This window comes from Myotis daubentonii, chromosome 5 (assembly GCF_963259705.1).
Source record: "Myotis daubentonii chromosome 5, mMyoDau2.1, whole genome shotgun sequence".
Taxonomy (NCBI): domain Eukaryota; kingdom Metazoa; phylum Chordata; class Mammalia; order Chiroptera; family Vespertilionidae; genus Myotis; species Myotis daubentonii.
Genome location: NC_081844.1, coordinates 1,547,190 through 1,566,352, shown reverse-complemented (window position 1 = coordinate 1,566,352; position 19,163 = coordinate 1,547,190). Strand labels below are relative to the sequence as shown.

The 19,163-nt window shown below is 57.6% G+C and overlaps 1 protein-coding gene across 1 annotated transcript in view; it reads left to right on the top strand.

Annotated features, from left to right (window-relative positions):
* The window catches only part of NDST4 (N-deacetylase and N-sulfotransferase 4), a 167,093-nt gene extending 148,652 nt beyond the window's left edge, over positions 1-18,441 (top strand). The window contains exons 10-15 of the mRNA XM_059695563.1: positions 583-706; positions 2,823-2,997; positions 3,894-4,064; positions 6,939-7,048; positions 13,895-13,997; positions 16,874-18,441. Of these exons, the coding sequence (XP_059551546.1) occupies positions 583-706; positions 2,823-2,997; positions 3,894-4,064; positions 6,939-7,048; positions 13,895-13,997; positions 16,874-16,993 (803 nt within the window). The 3' untranslated portion in view covers positions 16,994-18,441. The remainder of the gene's footprint in view (positions 1-582; positions 707-2,822; positions 2,998-3,893; positions 4,065-6,938; positions 7,049-13,894; positions 13,998-16,873) is intronic.
* Positions 18,442-19,163: the final 722 nt, after the last annotated feature.

The following is a 19,163-nucleotide window of genomic DNA, read 5'->3' as shown; positions in this document are numbered from 1 at the left end:
CATCCGCCTGCGGACTGAAGTGTCCCGGGTTCAATTCCAGTCAAGGGCACACACCCAGGCTCAATCCCCAGTGTGGGGCGTGCAGGAGGCAGCCGATCCATGGTTCTCTCTCTTCATTGATGTTTCCCTCTCTCTCCCTCTCCCTTCCTCTCTGACATCAATAACAATATATTGAAAAATCATAATAAGATTTTAAAGAATTGGATGGGCTTTTTGAGCCGAGATGCTGCTGCAGTAACACGCATCTCCTCCCCTCCCCTCTCCTCCCCTCCCCTCCCCTCTCCTCTCCTCCCCTCCCCTCCCCTCCCCTCCCCTCCCCTCCCCTCCCCTCCCCTCCTCTCCCCTCTCCTCCCCTCCCCTCTCCTCTCCTCTCCTCTCCTCCCCTCCCCTCTCCTCTCCTCTCCTCTCCTCCCCTCTCCTCTCCTCCCCTCCCCTCTCCTCTCCTCTCCTCTCCTCCCCTCCCCTCTCCTCCCCTCCCCTCCCCTCTCCTCCCCTCCCCTCCCCTCTCCTCTCCTCCCCTCCCCTCCCCTCCCCTCCCCTCCCCTCCCCTCTCCTCTCCTCTCCTCTCACCGCCCCTGCCAGGCACCACAGCCCTGTACCTGTTCCTGCTGATGCACCCGTCCATCGTCGGCAGCCTGCCCAGCCCCCGCACCTTCGAGGAGGTGCAGTTCTTCAACGGGAACAACTACCACAAGGGGATTGACTGGTGAGGACAGCGCCGTCACGCGCATGCACCCGCCCCCCTGCCCACGGGCGGCCCAGCGGTGCGGTGCCCACGGCGCCCACAGAACCGCAGAACCCGTGTCACCCACCACGTGAATTAGAAATGAACCCGCTCGGTCGGTGTGGCCCGTCATGTGATGTGGACGCTGCCACGATGGTAACGCTTTTCTGGTCAGTGAAGATGACGGAGTAGAGGACTGTGGGATACTTTCCGTAAGGATTATGCGTAAGGAGCTTAAAGAGCCTCCTTGCCTGTTATTATTTTACCGTCACTGCACCTAGAGCATGCATGTCAAACTCAAAGGCTAACACGGGCCAGATAAACGAAGTCTGACATGCTGGGCCTAGAGCGTGTGAACCGGGTGTATAAGGTGTCTTCCCGGGGACACATGCATCGGGAGGGGGTTTCATTCTAGACCCCTCGACGTGGGTCTTCATCAGCTGCAGAGACAGGGCGGTTGCGATGATGTGAGCTCAGATTTGTTGTGGCAATAACACAGGTTCCCAAAACCGCGTCCCTACTGCTAACACAAAACCGCGTCCCTGCCGCTCACACAAGGGCATAAGAGGAATATTACCTTGAATTTGAAAACATTTTTTACCTTTTTTTAAGCTTTATTGTTGAAAGTATTACATATTTCCCCTTTCCCCCATCGACCCCCTCCAGCCCACCCCCATCCCTGGCCCAGGCCCTCACCTTGTCCGTGTCCAGGGGCCATGCATAGATGCACACAAGGGCTTCGGTTGACCACCTCCCACCCACCTACTCTCCCACCCTCCCCCCGCCTCCCCTCAGGCTCCGCCCTTGGTCCCCGGCCTCCATGGCTCTGGGTCCCCTCCGTCCATCAGTGCATGTTGTTCCTTAGACGCATTTGAGAAACGTTCGCTCAGCCTTCTTCCTGAACTGACATGGAAGGGACCCGGCATCGGCGACCTGCTCCCGGCTCTCCCAGCTCCGCCCCGTTGTCTAGAGATTGGGTCCTGGTCCAGGTCCCAGGCAGGGGCACCGGTCCCTGAGGGCCGTCCCGCAGGGGGAACCAGGAGGAATTGCCACCAAGCCCCCCCCCCCCAGCCGGTCGGAGCCCCCGGGCTGAGTGGGCCTCACTGGAGCCGGTCCCCTCCCCTCGGTAGACACGCGCCCCTCGCCCTGGGATTGGGCTGTGGGGCCCCTGCAGACCCTGCGTGGGGTTTGGCATCACAGGCAGCGGCCACAGCCGCGCGGGAGGGCGTCTGTGAGGGACGGACCGGTGTCCGCAGGGCCAGGCAGGAAGCTTCAGCCCCTGCAGCCTTCAGGGCGGGAAGCAGCGCAGCCACGTCATGGAGACAGGTCCTCCGTGCAGCCCCTGCTTGTCTCCTCGGGCAGCGCAGGCCGGGGAAGGGGTGAGCTGTGGGGGTGACTCGCACAATTACAGCCTCGCCCTGAACTAACTCTGAACTTACTGATTCCGTAACGTCCACCTGGGGGGACCTTCCCACGCGTGGAGTGCAGCGTCCAGGGCCACGGTCCATGGGGAGGGCAGGGCACCCACAGCCCACAGGGTGCGAGCTCAGAGCCAGTCGTTTGCTCTGACACGGGGGTGTGAGCACAGAGTGGGGACCCATCTCCTCTGACACAGGGGTGCGAGCTCAGAGTGGGGACCCATCTCCTCTGACACAGGGGTGCGAGCTCAGAGTGGGGACCCATCTCCTCTGACACGGGGGTGCAAGCTCAGAGCCCGGGGTCTGCCCAGCGCGCTTGGCTTCTCGGTCCAAGTCCTGTGCGCTAAGCTCAGTGGAGGAAGTTTGCATTTAAGTCCATGAACCCCCATGTGCCCTTTAAAGTGTTCACTTGGCGACATGGGGTCCTCTGGGCTCGCTGCTGTCTCTGGACTTGGCTTCTGGCAGCACAGAACAGCGATGACATCCAACGGCGGTGCCTCCGCCGTCCCAGCCCACCTGCCCGCTGCTCCCTCCCCGACCGGCCATCCCACAGCCACACGGCACAGCAGTGCCCGCAGTGAGCACACGGCCTCTTAGGAACCGTTGGGGGGACGTGAAGACGCGCGGTGAGTGACAGCCACCCCCTGGCGGGAGCGTCACGCAGCATCTCCCCGCTGCAGGTACATGGACTTCTTCCCAACGCCGGCCAATGTCACCAGCGACTTCCTGTTTGAAAAGAGCGCCAACTACTTCCACTCGGAAGAAGCTCCCAAGCGGGCGGCCTCCCTGGTGCCCAAGGCCAAGCTCATCACCATCCTCATCGACCCCTCGGACAGGGCCTACTCCTGGTACCAGGTGCGGGCGGCGCCGGAGCGGTCGCCGTGGGAACGGAGCGGGGCCGCGGGGCCAGGGGCCAGGACAGCAGGTGGAAGGGGGTGGGACAGGATCGGGGTGGGGGAGGCAGGATCAGGAGGGGCCCAGGGTTGAAGTCACCAGAACTCGTGGAAATAGGGTCAAGGGGGACGAGACCCCCCCCCCGGGCCCCTAGGTGGTGACCAAAGGCAGCAGGTCCCGGGGTAACGTTCTGCCGTCGCCCTCTCGTTGGCTCTGGGTGCGACGCCCGGGACCTAACCTGTAAGTGTCAGCCCTGGTAAAGCAGGCTTCATGCTCCCGTGTGTGGCCACAGTCCCGGGAACCTACCAAGAACATGAGGACCTTCGGTGTCCCCTGAAGAGTCGGTGGGTGGGGGGGGCTGTCCTGTGGCCGTGGAACCAGCAGAGGGTGCTGGCCCTGCTGGGACAGGTCTGCCCAGGGCAGATTCTGGAATCAGAGGCAAAAAGCCGGGAGGGGGTGGGGGCTGGGTGTCCGTTTCCGGACGTTTCACCATCATTGTTATTCTAGATCAATGGTTCTCAACCTTCCTAATGCCACGACCCTTTAATACAGTTCCTCATGTTGTGGTGACCCCCAATTTCATTGTTACAAATTGAACATCATTAAAGCATAGTGATTAATCACAAAAACAACATGTAATTATGTATGTGTTTTCCGATGGTCTTAGGCATCCCCTGTGAAAGGATCGTTCGACCCCCAAAGGGGTCGCGACCCACAGGTTGAGAACCGCTGTTCTAGAGCCGACCCATCGTCTGTCTGACTTCCGTGACATGGGGGAGGCACTCACCTCACACTCACGCGCATGGACGCCGGCGAGGCACGGAGGCCTTCCCCTGACAGCGGCTTCTCTGTTCCAGCACCAGCGGTCGCACGAAGACCCAGCCGCCCTGCGGTTTAGCTTCTACGAAGTGGTCACCACCGGCCAGGGTGCCCCATCCGACCTGAAGGCGCTGCAGCGGCGCTGCCTGGTGCCCGGCTGGTACGCGGTGCACATCGAGCGCTGGCTGGCCCACTTCGCGGCCTCGCAGGTAGCGTCCCGACCCCGACCGCCTCTGTGCACTGTGTCAGGATGGTGCCGATCTCACAGACACCATGGGAGCCCCAGCTGGTGTGGCTCAGTGGATGGAGCGCCGGCCTGTGGACAGTAGGGTCCAGGGTTCGATTCCCGTTCGGGGCACAGGCCTGGGTTGTGGGCTCCATCCCCAGTGAGGGGCGTGCAGGAGGCAGCTGACCCATGGTTCTCTCTCATCATTGATGTTCCCATCTGTCTCTCCCTCTACCTTCCTCTCTGAAATCAATAAACATATATTTAAAAGGAAATGGAAATTACCATATTTTTCCATGTATAAGACGCTATTTTTTTTCTAAAATCGTGAGACTGAAAATTGAGGGGCGTCTTATACACGGAAGTCAGCTGAGGAGGGAGCCGTGCGGGTGCGTAGCTGCCCACACCTGGTCAAACAGGCTTCCTCCAATCACGAGCCTTATTGTTACTGAGGGCAGCTGATGCCGTAATGGGAGGTGGAGGTGGAGAGTGCGCAGTTGCAACAGGGACCCGAGCGTTCTGAGCTCATAAAGATGTCAGAAATAAAAAGATAAATACCGGTAAGCGATTGTCTTACTCTGCAAAACTCAAACTGAATGTAATCCGCTCTGCAAAAGAGAATGGAAATAGAGCTGCAGAGAGACCATGTGGACACACTCCCACTGGGTGTAGGATCAGAGAGTGGGGAAAACAGGAAGAACAACTCCTTAAGATGCCAAAAAAGAAGCCTTAGAGCAGCGATTCTCAACCTGTGGGTCACGACCCCTTTGGCGGTCGAACGACCCTTTCACAGGGGTCTCCTAAGACAATCCTGCATATCAGATATTTACATGACAATTCATAGCAGTAGCAACATTACAGTTATGAAGTAGCAACGAACATAGTTTTATGGTTGGGTCACAACATGAGGAGCTGTATTTAAAGGGCCAGAAGGTTGAGAACCACTGACTTAGAGGAAAACCAGCAACATGTTTAAAATATCGATTTCTTAATTTTGGGTTGGAACAGTGGGGGCGTCTTCTAATGGGGGCGTCTTACACACGGGAGAATGCAGTAACATGGCCACAGGCAGGATTGACAGTCACAGACATGTTTAATGTCAGTCACGATGGTCACATGGGGTCAGCGGCATGGACCCCATTCTCGGGTCTCCCTGCGGACAGTGGCCTGTCCTCCCACCGGAGACTCCGGGACCACACGCCCACGGAACGCCACGCATGCACTTACCCACGTGCCGTCTGTCCCCGCGGCCTCACAGGGAAGATGCCACTGGGGAGTAGACTGTCGCCCGCCGTGGGAAGTGCTCGGACACCCGGGAAGGTGGGCGGAGCCAGGAGTGAGGATGGCAGGACAGCGTCCGCCCCGCTTACCCCCTCATTCCCGTTTGGGCGCGGCAGGAAGCTGCGTCCTCACCAGGGTCTGCGAGGAAATGGGGTGATCCCCTCGGTACCCCCAGGCTCTCTGCCCTGGGCCCGAGGGTGCTCAGGGGGCTTCGTGGACTGGGGGTTACCTGGGCACACGGCCGTGGAGGGCCCTGTTCCCATGGAGCCACTGAACCAAGAGAGGGTCTGCGGTTACCTCTGACGTGAAGTCAGGTTCCTCGGGGCTCTAAATAGTGCCTCCAGCAAACTAATCGTTCACTTGAAGACACCGCGTAGTAGACATCGCCATGCGTTCCATCTAGAGACACGGATGTACATGCATTCCGTGTGGTGCAGGTTAACCCGCTGGAGACACGGATGTACATGCATTCCGTGTGGTGCAGGTTAACCCGCTGGAGACACGGATGTACAAGCACTCCGTGTGGTGCAGGTTAACCCGCTGGAGACACGGATGTACATGCATTCCGTGCGGTGCAGGTTAACCCTCTGGAGACACGGATGTACAAGCACTCCGTGTGGTGCAGGTTAACCCTCTGGAGACACAGATGTACAAGCACTCCGTGTAGTGCAGGTTAACCCGCTGGAGACACGATGGTCCATGCATCCGTGTAGTGCAGGTTAACCCGCTGGAGACACAATGTAACATGCATCCATGTAGTGCAGGTTAACCCGCTGGAGACACGATGGTACATGCATTCCGTGTAGAGCAAGTTAACCCGCTGGAGACACCGATAGCACATGCATTCCGTGTGGTGCAGGTTAACTCGCTGGAGACACCGATAGCACATGCACTCCGCGTGTTGCAGGTTAACCTGCTAGAGACACCGATAGCACATGCATTCCGTGTGGTGCAGGTTAACCTGCTGGAGACACCAATAGTACATGCATTCCGTGTGGTGCAGGTTAACTCGCTGGAGACACCGATAGCACATGCACTCCGTGTGTTGCAGGTTAACCTGCTAGAGACACCGATAGCACATGCATTCCGTGTGGTGCAGGTTAACCTGCTGGAGACACCAATAGTACATGCATTCCGTGTGGTGCAGGTTAACCCGCTGGAGACACCGATAGTACATGCATTCCGTGTGGTGCAGGTTAACCCGCTGGAGACACCGATAGCACATGCATTCCGTGTGTTGCAGGTTAACCTGCTGGAGACACCGATAGCACATGCATCCATGTGGTGAAGGTTAACCCACTGGAGACACAATGGTACATGCATTCCGTGTGGTGCAGGTTAACCCGCTGGAGACACGATGGTACATGCCTTCCATGTGGTGCAGGTTACCCACTGGAGACACGATGGTACATGCATTCTGTGTGGCGCAGGTTAACCCGCTGGAGACACAGTGGTACCTGCATTCCGTGTGGTGCAGGTTAACCCACTAGTTCAGGTCATCTGAGGTCCAGGGAGGCGGCTGAGTCTAGTTAATTTCTCTTTGTTCCTCACTAAGTGACTATTTTTGCCTTGGCAGTTGCTGATTATTGATGGACAGCAGCTGAGGTCCGACCCGGCCACTGTGATGGACGGCGTCCAGAAGTTTCTGGGAGTGACACCGCGTTACAACTACTCAGAAGCACTGACGTGAGTCTGCCTCATGCTCGCTGGAGCACCCATCAGTTGCCGTCATAAGTGATCCGGGGTGGGGGTGGGGGTGCAGATGGGCCTGCACCATTAGCGCGAGCTACTCTTTTACACCTCATTGTGTGACTCAAGAGCCCTCAGCTGGGGGGGCGGGGGGAGGCGGGGCATCCTAGTTATCTACGGAGTGTCTGCCTTTTTTGTGAGCTCTTCCCAGGAAAAGTTTGGTTAAGTCCACTTTTTCCATCCCCAGGAATGGAGGCTTAAAGGTGAAAGGTTAGTCTCTCTCCTGCGAGGTCTATGGGTCAGGAATAAAACCCCAATGGCATCACGAGGTCCATGACAGTGGGAAGATTTCTTTTTTCTTTTTTTTATATTTTTCCTAGAGGCACAGTGCATGAAATTTGTGCACTCAGGGGGGTCCCTCAGGCCTGCCTGCACCCTCTCGCAGTCTGGGAGCCCTCGGGGGTTGTCCGACTGATGGCTTAAGAGGGAGTGGGCCTAAGCCAGCAGTCAGACATCCTGTGTGAGAGGCTCCCGCAACCACCACTATACTCGCCAACCATGAGCCCAGCTCAGGGCTTCTGGCCAAGCGGCACTCCCCCTGTGGGAGTGCACTGACCACCAGGGGGCAGCTCCTGCATTGAGCATCTGCCCCCTGATGGTCAGTGCACATCATAACAAACAGTCATTTGGCTGTTTGGTCAATTTGCATATTAGCCTTTTATTATATAGGATTGATTTCAGAGAGAAAGGGAGAGGGAGAGAGAGAGAGAAACATCAGTGATGAGAGAGAATCATTGATCGGCTGCCTCCTGCATGCCCCACACTGGGGATTGAGCCCACAACCTGGGCATGTGCCCTGACCGGGAATTGAACCTGACCTCCTGGTTCTTAGGTTGACACTCAACCACTGAGCCACGCCTGCCAGGCGGATTTTGGGTTTACTCTGTATTCATTAAATGAGGTAACCTGCTCAGAGAGAATCATGTCTCATGTCCAACGATCTGTTGCTACATGAGGGGCCATTTCCAAGCCCACCAACATGGAGCCACGGCCACGTTATTGACTCGTGGATTCTGTGGGCTGGTAATGGAGACAGCTTGTCTCTGCTCATCATACCTGGGGCCACCGCTGGGAAGATGTGGATGTCTGGATGTGACTTGAATGTCTGGGCCCTGGAATCTTCTGGAAGCTACTTTTTCAGTGTGTGGGTCATTCACCTCCTTGGTTAAATGTAGTCCTAAGTATTTTATTCTTTCAGATGCAATCGTACGTGGGTTTGTTTTCTTGATCTCTTTCCAATGGTTCATGATTTGTGTATAGAAATGCCACAGATTTCCAAATATTAACATTGTATCCTGCAGTGCCCCTGTGTTCATCGGTTGGTTCTCAGTGTTTTGGTAAAGTTGCATGGACTGCGAAGGTCGAACCATCCTTGTCTCCCAGGACTGAGTCCCACTTGATGCCGGTGTGGGACTGAGCCTGGTCACGTCTTGTTGGATTTGTTGGGGATTTCTGCATCTGCGTCCTCCAGGGACTTGGGCCTGTAATTCTGCTTCTCTGTGTCCTTGCCTGGTTTGCGGCCGGGATGACATGGGCCTGATGAAATGTGCGAGCTCTCTCTCCTCTTCGAGGTTGCGGGAGAGTCTGAGGGGTTGGGATCTTCTTCGGGAGAATTCGCCAGGGAAGCTGTCTGGTTCCGGGACCCTGACACTGTGAATGTTATCGCAATTGCTGTCCCAAGGTCCCTTCAGGTCTCTTCACGCTCTTGAAGTTTATTTTCATTTGCTGCTCGGGGGAGTCCCATGGCTTTGTCTCCCAGCTCATCAACACATTCCTCGACTTGCCCCGCCTGCGGCCGCCCTCCAGTGGGTTTCAGGTCCGTGGTCCAGGTGTGCTGTCTGTCCCCAGCCAGAGTGTCTGCCTGTCCTCCCTCTGGTGGAGGCTCACCCCGCACCCAGACCCCCCACAGACGGAGTTATCCCGCGACCCCAGGAGGAGGTGACTCACGACCTTCGCCACCTTGAACCTGACTCTTCCTTCTGTCCTCACTCACATCTCTGCCTGGTGGATGGGGAGGGATCAGAGGCCGAGTTCAATGGGAGGACACCCCTCATGGGGTTTCCTCTCCGTGCTGGCTGGGCTCGGAGGGTGGACAGCACATCGGGGCAGTGGTCCAAGACAGCCAGGGCCTCCGTGGGCCTCGCCCACAGGTCACACAACGCCACTGATGCCGTGCTCTGTTGATTACACCCAAGTCACCACAGCCAGCCCAAGTCCACGGGGGGAGGGGGAGCCCAAACCCATGGGGGAGGGGAACCCAAGTCCATGGGGGAGGGGAGCTCAAATCCATGGGGGGAAGGGAGCTCAAATCCATGGGGGAGGGGAGCTCAAACCCATGGGGGAGGGGAGCTCAAACCCATGGGGGAGGGGAGCTCAAACCCATGGGGGAGGGGAGCTCAAATCCATGGGGGAGGGGAGCTCAAGTCCATGGGGGAGGGGAGCTCAAATCCATGGGGGAGGGGAGCTCAAGTCCATGGGGGAGGGGAGCTCAAATCCATGGGGGAGGGGAGCTCAAGTCCATGGGGGGAGGGCGGACTGAAGTCCACGGGGGGAGGGGGAGTGTCCTGCCCATGGGGATGTGGTTGGAGAGGCATCACTGTAAGCAGCTTGGGAAATACAACCCTGTCCTCGTGAAAGTAAAAGTGGGAAAATGTAAACAAGGCAAACACAAACGAAACCCGCTGAAGGCAGAGCCGTTACTAGAGTAACGGGTGCACTGGCCTCCCTCCCCAGGCAGAGTGGAGGCCTAGTCAATGTCAGTCCGACACCTAAGGAGCCTGATCACATCCTTCCCCGGCTCCTGGCAGGTGGCTATCAATTAGACAGGAGAGAGGGTCATGGGCGGACAAGAAGCAGGTATGAGGTTGGGTGGCTCCCGGTCTCAGGAGCAGCCCTGAGGAGGTGTTACCTGCACGCAGAGCCACCAGCACGGGCAGCGCACCCCCAGGGCCCCGCACCCCTGACCTGGTGCATCCTTGCTCTGGAGGAGACCGGCCTCCGCCTCCTGGCGGCACTTGAGGAAACGCGTCCGTCCTGTTCACTGCAAACAGCTGCTGACGTCCTGAGAGCTGCCACACCTCCCGGGGAAGGAAGATGGCCGACACTGAACAGCTGGTTTCTAATGCGTCTCAGCATCTGAACACTAATAACCGCGCGACGCTCCGGGCCATGGAGGGACGCGGATGGCAGCTGCCTCACGTCCTCAAAGCTGTCCAGCCCTCGTCCGAGGAGGCCACGCATCTGTCTCACAGTTCCGTGCGCAGGGAACACGGAGGAAGATGCACCCTGTACCCCAGGGAAGAGAAACGCCCCTGTTGGCCGTCAGCAAGGCCAGGACAGCAGAGCAGCGTGGATTCCAGGTGATGACAGCCCATCTGCAGGCCCTGCGGGCTTCTGGAAGGTTCTCCCCCCTCAGGTAGCTGGGAGCCAGGGGCCCGCACACCTGAGAGCAGCGCCTGCAGACACCTGGGCTCCATGGCCAGCGCTGCGTGTCACCGGGACAGTTACCCACCCTCCCGGCAGCAAGGCCACCGGGCACCACGAGGCCACTTCCCGCCGCGTCTGCGCAGCCGCTGAATGTCATCGCCGCTCCGATTGGGACTGAAGGAAAGCTCAGCCGGAGGCAGGACGGGGATGGGAAGCAGCAGGTTGAAAGCCCAGGTGGAAACGGCCCGCCGCCCCTGCACCCGTTCGCCCGCCACGTGTTTCATTCTCATGGACAACATGGGCGCCGCGGGCAGCCTGGGCCGCAGGGCCACGGCTCTGACCGCAGGCGGCCAGGGGACTCTGAAGCTCCCCTGTGCAGCGATGAGCAGCAGGGCACGGTGTCTGGCAAAGGCCCAGGGCCGCGACAGGTGCCGCGGCTAATGAACTTTGCGTCCCCGGCCATTACACTCCGTCCTCGGAACCTCTGCCGAGTGGCAGGACCAGGCGCCCCCCCACCCCCACCCCCCATGTTCCGTGCACCACGGGTCCCGGGGGACGTCGCGAGCACCCCTCTCCTCGTCCGGCTCAGGCTTTCATTTTTCCTACCTTGTTAGTCCTAAGCAGAAATTCTGCTTTTCAGTTGCTTCCATGTGGAGCTCAAACCAGTGAATGAGGCCACACCTCGTTTCTCCTGTAACTTCCTGCAGCCCTGGGAGCCAAGCGAGTTAGAAACCTGGGGCCCAGGGCCCTGAGCCGCCTGCTGGGGTCACCGGCTTCAACAGAAGTGAGGTTCTCCAACCGCCCTCACCCGGCTCACTGTCCCCAAATATAACACATTGTATTTTATCCTTTTTTAATGTATTTTTATTGATTTCAGAGGGGAAGGGAGAGGGAGAGAGAGAGAGAGAGAGAAACATCAATGATGAGAGAGAATCATGGATCGGCTGCCTCCTGCACACCCCACACTGGAGATGGAGCCCCCAACCCGGGCATGTGCCCTTGACCGCGAATCGAACCATGACCTCCTGGTTCATAGGTCGATGTTCAACCACTGAGCCACACTGGCCAGGCATGTTTTACACTTTTAATTCTCTCCTTGAAAGGTATGAACCTTTTGAACTGTAAAAACATACAGTATTTTTCCAAATTAGAGTGTTTCATTCATGATTGTATTCACGGAATTTTATTTTTATTACATTAAGTCATTGTATATACAGGGTGGGGCAAAAGTCGGTTTACAGTTGTTTGTAAGGGAAATGATACAGTGATGAATATGTAAGAATACAGGAATAAACTCTGTTTGCAGTACTCACAGCTGTCACTCTATGTTTGCCCGCCCTGTAGACCATGGAAGGATTTCAGAGACATTGACTCACTCGGACAGAGAATCAGGGTGTGGATTCATATGCTGAAGGTCCTTCATCATGGGCTGTCGTCTTGATGACGAGGCCTTGATCTTTATGGGTGAACAAGGAAAACATGGAACTTAGTTGCTGGGAGCAGGTCCATGCTTGCTGTTTCAAGGGACCTGGCATATATGGCATACTGTTCTTAATATGTTTGCTCACCTTCTTGGCACTACGTGTTTTAACCAAGGTCACCTCTCTGAGAAAGGTTGTTTCCCCAGGTCGGGATTTTCCCCTGAAGTTAGGGAGGGAATAAAACCCCTTAACTAAGTGCCAGGCGGGTAATTAATCACTTTAACTATGAACAATCATGCTTAAGCTACATAATCTTTACTCCCTGGAATGGAGATAAGAAACGCCCTAACCTTTGGAATAGAGATTGATAGGATTGGAGTCAACTAGTATAAATACAGATGTAACAAGACAGAACTTAGAAGACAGAACCTACACAGAACCTAGAGACAGAAGAACTTCGCTGGAGAGAACATGGCAAAAGATCCTGGACAGAAACTGGAGACAGAACCTAGAGACAGAACCTAGCGAGAGAACCTGGCTGAAGAACCTAGAGACAGAACCTGGCTACAGAACCTGGATAGAACATGGCAAGAGAACCTGACTAGAACCTGGTGACTGAACCTGGCTGGAGAACCTGGACAGAACCTGGCTGGAGAACCTAGTGAGGCAACATGGCTACAGAACCTGGCTGGAGATCCTAACCAGAACTTCGCTGGAGATCCAGACCAGAACTTGGCTGGAGATCCTGGCTAGAGATCCTGGCTAGGCTGCTGATCAACTGAACGCTGTCTCCGTGTCATTCCTTCTTCGCTGACTCCGTCCATACCTTTGGGGACTCCTGGACCTGCTGGGGTTGGACCCCAGCACTTAGTAACTTCAATGTAAGCTCGGACTAAAGGTGTGTTTTTCCACGACGGAAGATGCTAAAACCTCGCTTCTCAAACGTTTCCCATCTTGAACGATTCGGTTCTCGACCAAGTTCTTCACAGAAAAAAATGTCTCTGTTGTCAGCCACATCTTCCGTGTTTGACCTGATAACCCTTCCAGGCTGATACCTCAGCAGACAAGACGCGTCCGGCCCCGGCTAGCACAGGAGAGAATGCTTTTGTTGCTGGCGATCAGCACAGTTTTAAAACATGAAGAGGCCCTGGGGAGTGCTAATGTTGTAAAGGTGTGAACGTGCTCACACAACAGCCATCACAGGCACTTGAAGAGGTGGCAGAGCTGGTGTTGGTTTGGATCAAGGGGGAGCAGTTAGGCAGTGACTGCATTTCGGGGCAGTGATTCAGGAAAAATCCCTGCAAGGCCAGAAGGGGTGGTTCGAGAAGTTTAAGAAAAGAAGGGTTGCCCTGAATGGTTTGGCTCAGTGGATAGAGCATCGGCCTGGGACTGAAGGGTCCCAGGTTCGATTCTGGTCAAGGGCATGTACCTTGGTTGCGGGCACATCCCCAGTAGGGGGTGTGTAGGAGGCAGCTGATCGATGTTTCTGAACTCTATCCCTCTCCCTTCCTCTCTGTAAAAAATCAATAAAATATATATCTTTTTTTTAAAAAAAAGAAAAGAAGTGTTAATTTATACAGTAAACAGACCATCAGACAAGCACTGTGTGTGGGGACGATTAACACGGGATCAGGTGGGGGTCTGGAACAGACTTGTTCCATTTTCAGTCTTTCTAGGGAGAAATGATTCCGTATTGGAACCAATCGCTTCTCAATCAGCCTTCCGAATGCACTAGGTTCCAGAAGCGGAACGAGGTTCCCCTGTAATAAGATCGTGTTTATTTGATTTCGGTTAGACTCTCAGGCCAATTGAACAATTACACGTAGGTGTGAATTACACTCCTGAGGGCCCTCCGTCCCCGGGGGAGGCCTCCCCACCGGATTCCGCGTTGTTTGTAATCATCTCTCTGACCGCGTCCACGTGTGGTCTCTTATAGGTTTGACCCCCAGAAGGGCTTTTGGTGCCAACTGCTGGAAGGAGGGAAGACCAAATGCCTGGGGAAAAGCAAAGGCCGGAAGTACCCGCCCATGGACCCCCAGGTGGGTTTCCCTGGTTTCAGGATCCTGGGGTGCAGTCACGCACAAAACCATCACCAGAGCGAGGGCGGAAACGCTCACTGGACAGCAACCCGCTCCAGGTGTGTGAGGTACCCACAGGGGTTAGCAGACACGTGGCTGGATCACGTGTGTGAGCAGCGTGTTTACATAGTAAGTGCACGCCCAGCGCCTGCTCTGTGCATGGGCTGAGTAAGCCGTGGAGGCCCCTGCACCGTGTCGGGGCTTCTCCCGCCGACAGGCAGTGCTGGGCCCCGGCCGGGGGTCCTACCGTCCGGCTCACGCCACCGTATCAGCGTCAGAGCCGCAGCTCGGGGCTCAGGCTTGCAAGGCCGCCCTCCCCGACCCCTCAGAGTCCTCCCAGCCCCCGGGCTCATCTGTGCCCCATGACCCACCGGCTGGAAGTCACAGGGCCCCACGCCCCTCCCTGGGTTTCATTAACTCGCGGGAGCAGCTCCCAGAACTCAGATAAACACGGGACTCACCCAGGAACGGCTGGATGGGAGAGGAGCACAGGGCCGTGTGGGGAGGGGCAGGGAGACCATGCCTCGGGGTCTCCCTCTCCCCAATATCCCCGCTTCACCACCTGGAGATCGTGGTCCCTCCGATCGGGTGTGGGGTGGCTGCTCCCTTACAGCAGGACTGAGGCACTCCCTGGCCTTGGGGATCATGCCACCCCCACCCCTCTCTCCTCCCAGGGGTCAGGGATGGGGCTCGAGCTCCTACCTTCTATGCCTGTGGGGTTCTCCCAGCAGCCAGCCCCATCTGGGTGAGGTTCAAAGGCCACCGCGTCACCTGACAAGACGATGTGGTCGCTCTCACCTGGGATGTTCCGTTTTAGGCACGCTGTGCCGGAGACACGACACAGACCAAGTGTCTATCTCTTCTTCTGCCAGGACGTCAGCGAGGATAAGACAGTCATGGGCCTGGATTGACGGCAGGGAGGGAGAGCTAGCTATGGCCCCTGGTCTGATAAGATCCGGGGAGCGGGACCCTCTACGAGGCAGGGGGGTCTGTGGCCGGAGGGCTGCTCGGAGGAGGCTCGGGATTGGGAAGCAGCGAGCCTCCGGAGCAGAGACCACAAGCATCCCTCCCAGGCAAGGCGAGCAGGGGAGGGATGGAGTGATGCGGGCGTTACTATGCAAACAGAGGGACCGGGAGGTCCTCAAACTAGAACCTTGGACTTGAGAATGTCACTGGGCTTCCGAAATCACTTTAACCTGCAAGACGTCCGTGGGCGTAACGTTCCCACCGCTTCTACAAGCGGCTGATCGGGACGTGAAGGGTGTGCGTCGGGGTCCTGGGAGGACACGTAACGGAACACCTGGTGCATGTGCGTGAAGGGTGTGGTCGTTCGAGTCCCCTCTCCCAGCGGACACAGGAGGCGCGTGGGGAGTTTGTAGGAAGAAAGGGGTCCATTCGTGGTAAATTACTGACGGGCTGACGAGGGAGGGTGTGGCTTTGACCAGACGGAAAACACGGCTGTTGGTGCCTGAGCTTAGGCGGGGACCGGTCCTCCCCGCCTTCCATCAGGGACGCAGAGCTCCCTGGGGGATAGGGTGAGGCAGGGGTCACCCAGACAGGAACCCCAGGACAGGAACCCCAGTGAACTCACTGTTTTCCAGAAAGAAAAGAAAGCGTAAGCGAGGGCCATGGCCCATCGTGTAACCCTGGCGTGTAGCCCTCCGTCTGCAAAGGCCCAAGCCCTGCGGCCAGCGAGGAACAGGGACCCGGGGACGCGGCCCAGGATGGTCTCCCACGAGACCGTTTTGAAGCAGGAAGTTCTTGATGATTTTTTGAAAACCTCTTTTGGTCCCAAAACAAAGATAGGAAATGTTTCTGCAGCATTACAAGTGATTTCTTTAACGTGAATTTCCGTTTGTGGGATGTTTTGTTTTTATGCCACGGCCCAAAGTGGCAGAAGGTGGCCACATTCAGCGGAAGTACCTGAGTTTGTCCAGCGAGGTCTGTAGAGTTGGTACCAGATCTGCCCCCTCCCTGGCTCCTCTGTAGCATCAGAGGACCCCCCGTCCGTCTCTCCCCGTGGACGTCGCCCTCCGCCCTCAACGGGGCACATGGTGAACGAGCCGCAGCCGACACACCTGGACAGGGTCTCATTTTCAGCTACGCGTCCTCCAGATGTTTTTGTAACCGGACGACCAAGGGGTCCAGCCGCCTGTCACCATGTGAGCCAACTCAGCAGAGAGAGGGCTGGATCCTATGTGAGCGTTTAACCCAGTCCTGCCGGCAGCAGGGGGAGCAGCAGGTCACCACAGGTCATCTGCTCTGCCCCCCACACACCAGCTGCTTCTATGGGGAGGAGGAGTTACAGGCATGGGAAGCGGACAGGGGTAATCGCACAGGTTACAGGTCATGCGGGCTGCGGGGAGGGGGTGGGGCGGTCACAGAGGGGCACCCCCGGGCGCCCAGGACCAGATCTCAGGCAGCAGGGGCTGGGGTGGAAAGAGCAGGTGCCTCCGGGACGAGGTTGTCTCGGCCACGAGGTGGTGAGTCCCTCCATCGTGACGGGCGGTTCCCGGAAGGAGGATGGGCCGCGTTCCCAGGGGGGCTCCCGGGCCCAGGCGGCGGCTCCCAGCCGGGCGAGGCGGTGCTTGTACCCAGAGCAGAGCCGTCACGGTGACGGAGCAGGACCCTCAGTCTGATCGCTGCAGCGGGTCCCCCATATTCTGTTCTGCCCCGAACAGTTTCAAAAGGTAAAAATGAGTGACATCTGAGCGGACGCACAAAGAGATGCATCTTTGCCGCTGCCTGTGTTGTCACAAGCCCCTCGAGGAGCAGGCGTGCGGTCTCTTCTCGTGACACGGGACACACTCAGCCTCCTCTCTCCCCTTGCCTCGCAGGCCAGAGCCTTCCTGTCCGGCTACTACCGGGACCACAACGTGGAGCTGTCCCGGCTGCTGCACCGGCTGGGGCAGCCCCTGCCGGCCTGGCTGCGCCAAGAGCTGCAGAAGGCCAGGTAGCGCCCGCGGGCAGGACCGCGCCACCACCCGCCGCCCAGAGCAGGACGCCAGCCCCGCTGCGGCCCTCGGCACACGCGTGCCCCGGGGAGGGACTGTGGCCAAGCCCCCCCGTCCTTTCCACATGTGAAACCTACATCTGCGGGCAGCGGAGCCACCGGCGCCAGCCTGTGGGAGCTGCGGGGGGCTTCCGGGCGGGGATCCCAGCACAGCCCGTGCCTCTGGCTTCAGGGACTCGGTGACCCGGAGCCCTGACCGTGGGCGAGGGACAGGTTAGAGTCCTGGGCGGGAGACAGGACCGAGGCTGGTGTGAGCGGGGCTGAGTGGAGGGCTCCGCTTCCCTCTGTGCTTTGTTGTAAGGGAGGCCGGGTGGACCCTGCCCCACTCTGAGTGGCCGTCACTGGGTGGGTGAGCCCCCAGGCCTGTCCCTGTCCCTCCTCCATCAGCGCCCGCAGCTCGCTGACCGCGTGAAGCTGGAGCCTCCGTGTCCATCTGTCCTCTGAGGAGGGATCGGCTGCAGCGCCCTCACTGGCAGGAGAGCTGACCCTGACCCGGCGCATAGCATCCCCGGGCGTCGTGGGTCCCCAGCGCCCGTCCGAGATTCAGGAAACGCGACGAGACTGCAGACTCTGAGCTCTCAGCGGGTTTGTGGGAGCGTCTCCACGCGATGCAAGCCGTCCGTGCTGTCAGCCCGGCAGGATGCCCGGACAGGGGTGGTGGGTCTATGGACTGGGCCGCTACCACGGGGGACAGGACACGCAGATAAGAGGAGGGATGTTTACGGGTCCAGGGGGCCCTCGCGCCTTCAAAGCCGCGCACGTTGGCCGTGGAAGCACGGCTTGCTGTGTGCCGTGTGGGCGCTGTGCACGAGGTCACGTCCTTCCCGCCTATTTAAATATACCCGTGAGCTGAGACTGACCTCTTTCCCGTCGGCGTCTCTAACCCCAGCGCTCTGCTCTCCCGCCTCACCCACACGGGAGGTCCGGGGAGGGGCCCTTCCTGTGGCCGTGGCAGGTGCCTCTCCGTGCGGAGGGCGGGCTCGGGCCGTGGGACTTGGTCCTGTTTTGTGGCTGAAGGTACGTGGCAGCCCGTCATCTCTCAGTGACACATGAAGGTGACGTTTCAGCAGGACGCGCATCACACGGCTCCGCTGGGGCCGCCCGCCCGTCCTCCTGCCCCCCGCCCCCCGGGGCTGTCCGGGGGCTGAAATAGTAGATCGTCCCCTGTAACCTGAGAAACTGCTCCACAGGATTCAGTGTCTGCAGAGGGCACGGAAGACCTTTGTTTTTGATTATTTGTGCTTTTATTTTAAGCGGGCGATTCAAGTCAGATCTAAGGGAGAATCAAGGATTCCTACCTGTTTTATTTCAGAATTCACCCAGATGCTCCTTCCTGATCTTCCCACGGCAGCCAGAGGCTCTTGATCTTTCTTCCCCCCCCCCCCCCCCCCCCCCCCCCCCGCCGCTAAAAAAAAGGAAAGAAATGTAAGGTTTCGTTTGGGCACGATGAACAGAAATCACCAACTTTCCTTTGTCTGCCGAGAGACCCCAGTTCTCAGCCTGGCCACTGGGGGAGCGGGTGCCAGCAGCGCCCGGGTGCCCACAGACCAGGGGGATTGTGGGCCAAGAGCCAACACTGTGTTGGTTGGTTCACTGGCTCCTCCAGTTTATATTCTAACTAGAGGCCCAGTGCACGAATTCGTGCACAGGTTGGGGGTCCCTTGTGGGGAGGGACCGCGGGAGGTTGGCCAGCCCGGGAGGTTGGCTGTGGGAGCGCACTGACCACCAGGGGGCAGCTCCTGCATTGAGTGTCTGCCCCCTGGTGGTCAGTGCGCGTCAGAGCCACTGGTCGACCGGTCGTTCGGTCATTCTGTCGCTTAGGCTTTTATATATGTAGATTCCTTTCTTTCCGGAGCTAGAAATTAAAGGTTGTTTTTTCGTTTTTTGTTTTTCCAAATGGGATATCAGATATATTTATAGAAGACAGGAGATATTTTTCATATTAAGCGACATTCACCGAACTCAAAGCACAGTTCATCACCAGATTGCTTAAGAATAAAACTCATTCTGCACATTTTTTCATTTTTTTTTCTAAATGATGTAAACAGTATCATTCACCGACATACAGGTATCTGAGAGCGAAAGCCCCCCAAATCCAACCGGTCCATTTCCAC